The following is a 4,963-nucleotide window of genomic DNA, read 5'->3' on the forward strand; positions in this document are numbered from 1 at the left end:
AGGATCCAGTAATTAACTGATCTAAATATACATACACTGGAACATGATTTGTATTAATTTTATAAACTAGGCCTCATGATGTTGCTGGTCCCTGTTTCAGAGACTGAGTGAGGTTTCTGTGCTCTGAGATGAAATAAAACATGACTAAGATGACTCAAAAAAGACTCAACAAAGCTGCTGACAGCCATGAGCACAAAGACAAACTTTTCCAGGAAATTGTGACCGTCAGGAGAAAATGTTTCGCCTTTCACATGATCTCTCTGAATCATGGCGTGTTTTTGTTTTGGGTTGTAAAGTGCTGTGTTTAGAATGTGATGTTTGTTTTGTTCAGATAGTGTATCATTACAGCAATGTATAATTGAATAATGGCTGACAGCCTACTGTGCTAGGTATCTGACTTATTTTTATTTATTTGATTTTAAATGGAGAATTTGAGGAGCTCAAATCAAACACTAAATGCATACTTGTTTTGCTGCACTTTACAATTATTTGTTACAGTCAAACCTTTGTCTATTATTCAAGTTTATTGTGGGCTGTCTCTTTTGTTTGAGACAAATCCCAGTGGTTGCATCCCACAGGTTTCACTTCTACGTTGGTCTCAACGTAGAAGTGAAACCTACTGTACGTAAGTACGTATGAGGAAGACCCATAATCTCTCCAGACAGAATTTGACATCAAGTCATCTGCAGCTCGTTGTCATCATGAGAAATGCCTACTTTTACTGTTTGCTTTCTGGTGAGTGACCTCTGCTTGTTTTAATCTCTCTACCTGTGTGGTTGTCTCTGTCTCTGAGTGTCTGTGTGATGCTCTCAATGTCTCTGTCTCATCCTTTGTCTGTCCACTGTCGTGTAGAGTATGTTAAAACCTTCTGCAAAAATACACTCCTCACATCATGTTGTGTGTCATACTGATGAGCTGTTTCCTTGCTTACCTCTTGGATTGTAGTGTGGAGTATTGTGGAGACAACACCCACACTCAGCATAACTGGTCATGTTGGGGGTAATGTGTCTTTCACCTGCTCAGACTGGGACACTGTGTTGCTCCCTGGGGTTCATACAAAGTACCTCTGTAAAGATCCATGCCACACAGATGAAGACATCATTGCCAAAGCAAAAGATGGAAAAACTACAATAAGCGATAGATTAAGTTTGACAAACTCTGGAAATTCCTTAATTGTGTCCATCACTGAACTCAACAAGTCAGACTCTGGAACATACCAATGTAGACTGAAGAGAGCAGTTCTGAGGGATCCATATATACAAGTCCACCTTGATGTTAAAGATGGTAAGTTTTGAACTACAGTTCTTAAATGATAAACTGTACATCATGTTTGTTTACAAATTATATTCACTCTGTTCTGTATTTAATTATTCTCAATATCTTTAAAGGACTACATAACTGATGTTTCACAAATAATACCAGATGCTTAGAAATGAATACATGACTTGATCAAATCTCTTCCGTTTCCATAGTTTTTGTTCCAGCTTCTGTTACAACAGCTAAGATGGCCATATCCACAACAACCATGCTTCATGAATCCTCTTCCTCCTCGTCTTTAGAGGCTGGTATGTAGTCTGTTTACTCACACCCTTTGTATGCAGTGTGTCCTGTAATAGTCATACAGCAGATAGTCGAAGAGAGTCAGTTTATTATTGTGTTTTTCAGTTTGTTTAATTTTACTTTTGTGAAGCATTTCATTGCTTTTAATTCATAGCCACTGTCAAGTTTATTTCTTATTCTTTCACATTATGGAAAATGTGGCTCAACCACATCAACTCTCTAAGCTGTAGCAGAGCATTCATTTACCAGTCCTGGGGACACCACACAAAAATATAAGGGAACGTTGACAATACAACACGGTGTAGATGGTGTTCATAGTGAAGATTTCAGAGAGAGAGAGAGAGAGAGAGAGAGAGAGAGAGAGAGAGAGAGAGAGAGAGAGAGAGAGAGAGCGAGAGAGAGAGAGAGAGAGAGAGAGAGAGAGAGAGAGAGAGTAATGTCAGTGGAAACTGCAGTCAATAGGAAACTATGTGGTCATGAAGGTTGATGATGGGTGTTGATGAAAATGATACTGATCTCTTTTAGAGCATTATTAATTAGCCATATATGCTTGACTCATGCATTTTTTTCATTTGTTGTTTAGGAGTTATGCCAAGTTCAAGTTCAACTGCAACTTTATTGTCACATCACAAGTTTACACAAGGTATAAAGGAGTGGGTGACATTATTTTGTGCAAACTTCCTAGACTGTTGTTACATTACATTGTTAAATGGTGCACAGAAACAAAGAACATTTACTTGAGTACTCCAATTATGTAAAAAAAAATGTTATCTGTATTTTACTTGAGTAGGCTGTATGTTTTGGGTACATATCTGTTTCACTCTACATTTCAAAGGCAAATATTGTAATTTGACTCCACTACATTTCTAGGAAATGAAAAATGACATCGTGAATTAATCACTTAAGCCATATTTCATCCACATCTGATGTGATGTGAATAAGCTATATAAATGAACCATTTATCAACCTTTTGTATACAGCCTGTTGGTTTGTTTGTATATACAGTAGTATGTGTACAATATTTCATGCTGTCTGTCAATGTATCCACCAGAGGGTGCTAATGTAACTCAATTATGTTAACTTCTAGGTTTGCTTGTTGCACTTGGTTTAACTGTTGCACTAGCTGTGACAGTGGTGGCAGCGCTGATGTTCTACATAAAGAGAACCAGAAAACCACAAGGTGGCACACGCACGCACGCACGCACGCACGCACGCACGCACGCACGCACACACACACACACACACACACACACACACACACACACACACACACACACACACACACACACACACACACACACACACACACACACACACACTAGGGCTTTCACGACTAGAGATTTTTACTGGTCGACTAATTTGACTCAATGGTAGTCGATTAGTCGACTGGTCGATGTTTACCTATTATTATATTTTTTTGCCATTGTTTTAATGCCATTACTATTATTATTATCCTCTTGCCTTTATTTGTGTGCCGTTTTAAGGGAAGCGCTTCTGGCACAGCAGCACAGCAGCGTCTCCAAGGATCCTCAAAAGGGGGTTATTGCCCAATAATAGGCTATTATTGGGCATATTTTTTACCCCATTTTGATAAAAGTAAAGGCATGAGGATAATAATAATAGTAATTTAAAACAATGCAAAAAAACTATTTACTACTTACTCAACTATTCGACTAGCACCAATAAGGTCGACTAATGGTTTTACTAGTCGACTAGTTGGTGAAAGCCCTAACACACACACACACACACACACACACACACACACACACACACACACACACACACACACACACACACACACACACACACACACACACACACACACACACACACAGAGCAAGGTAGGCCTATGTTATCTTTTGCCAGGGAGGGATTCCCGTTTGGCTCACACAGAAGTAAAAGATCATCAGTTAGATGAATGTGTTGTATATATTCTGTATTCTCTACAGTGCTCATCCTCAGTACCAGGAACCCCACTGAAGATGACGGAGAGGTGAGCATTATGAGCAGTTCTATAATGATTCTTCATTGTTCTTTGCTCTGGTGTAACTGACCAACGTAACAGCGCCATAGAAAAACAAGGCAGAAAGGCGCTGGCAGCTAAAAAAAAAATCACTTGACTGTTCCCCGGATGCTGATTAATAGCTTCCCATGGCTGACAGTTAGGAGGAGTTAAATGCAGAGGACGAATTCTTGCTATGAGCAAATGTACTTGACCAATTATGAAACTTTCCCCTTCCCCTCCTCTATATTTGTCAGACCACAGGACCAGACTATGAGAGCCTCCAATCAACCACTATGGATCGAAATCAAGTCTATGAAGTCATAACACCATCTACAAAACCACATCACCCATGAGAGAGTATGACCTTATAATCACCACATTATTGATGTGTGAGTTATTAGTTAGTTATTAGTTATTAGTAGGGGGAGTATCATCTGGGTTGCTGGTCTAGATGAGGGTTCCCAAACCTTCTAGCTAGAGACCCAAAAAAGAAATGTGTTTGCGGGACCCAAACTAGTGAAAATAGCAGATCTACAAGCTCACAACACATCTCGATGCGACACATTGTGAGCTGTAGATCTGCTTTTTTCACCACTACTTGTTACGTTTTTTTTCTTCTATCTTATGGATTTTTAAAAATTCATGTCATTTTGGCAATTTTTGTTTCGATTTGTCGCACTGGGTGAAATACGTACACTGCAGTGTACGTATTTCATCAAACTTCCGGTGTGAGTTTGCCACCCATGAGCGTCATGGCGCATGCCTGTCCCTTCCTTAATTTACCTTCCTTGGCTGTTACGTTCAAGTCAAACTGGCCCCTTCATCTGATGTCAATCACCTTGCTAAGACTGCTCTAAGGTGTCAGTTACCTTGTCTAGCACCACCTCCACAGTGAAGGGCACTATGTCACTCCCACAATAACTAGAAGATATGTAAACACCATCTAACAACATTAATATGTGCAGACACAATACAAATGTCTATTTACCTAATGCAGGTTAAAACAAATGCATAAAGAAGAAATTCAAAACAAAAGCCAAACTAACAACAACAAAAAAAGGCAGTCACACCCCTCTATCTTCCCTGACCACTTGGTAATGTCTGACTAGGTATTTGACAGTCTTAACGAGGTCAATGACATCAGCTGGAGGGGCCAGTCTGACTTGAACTACAGGAAACGTATGGGCTGTAATTTTTGTTACTACATACTGTATGGGCACTGTGTTAATGTTAGAAAAGGAGAACGTGTTGATTGCTTTGCTCAGAAAAGATGCCAAACTTGCCTGACTCTCGCATACAGTAATACTGCATTTTGCACCAAGAGCAATTGTGCAGCAAGCTGAGAGGTGGACAATTCTGTGACACAAAGAGCATATTGTATGGTAGCACATCCATTTC

At 39.6% G+C, this 4,963-nt stretch overlaps 1 protein-coding gene across 1 annotated transcript in view; it reads left to right on the top strand.

Moving 5' to 3' along the window:
• Positions 1–675: 675 nt before the first annotated feature.
• The window catches only part of LOC308098980 (uncharacterized protein), a 5,148-nt gene continuing 860 nt past the window's right edge, over positions 676–4,963 (top strand). Inside the window, exons 1-7 of the mRNA XM_080447471.1 lie at positions 676–735; positions 946–1,284; positions 1,473–1,565; positions 2,144–2,203; positions 2,648–2,740; positions 3,510–3,553; positions 3,820–4,963. The exon at positions 3,820–4,963 is cut by the window's right edge and continues 860 nt beyond it. Of these exons, the coding sequence (XP_080303597.1) occupies positions 702–735; positions 946–1,284; positions 1,473–1,565; positions 2,144–2,203; positions 2,648–2,740; positions 3,510–3,553; positions 3,820–3,918 (762 nt within the window). The 5' untranslated portion in view covers positions 676–701 and the 3' untranslated portion in view covers positions 3,919–4,963. The remainder of the gene's footprint in view (positions 736–945; positions 1,285–1,472; positions 1,566–2,143; positions 2,204–2,647; positions 2,741–3,509; positions 3,554–3,819) is intronic.

This window comes from Gymnoscopelus braueri (assembly GCF_963280865.1).
Source record: "Gymnoscopelus braueri genome assembly, chromosome: 2".
NCBI classification, from domain to species: Eukaryota; Metazoa; Chordata; class Actinopteri; order Myctophiformes; family Myctophidae; genus Gymnoscopelus; species Gymnoscopelus braueri.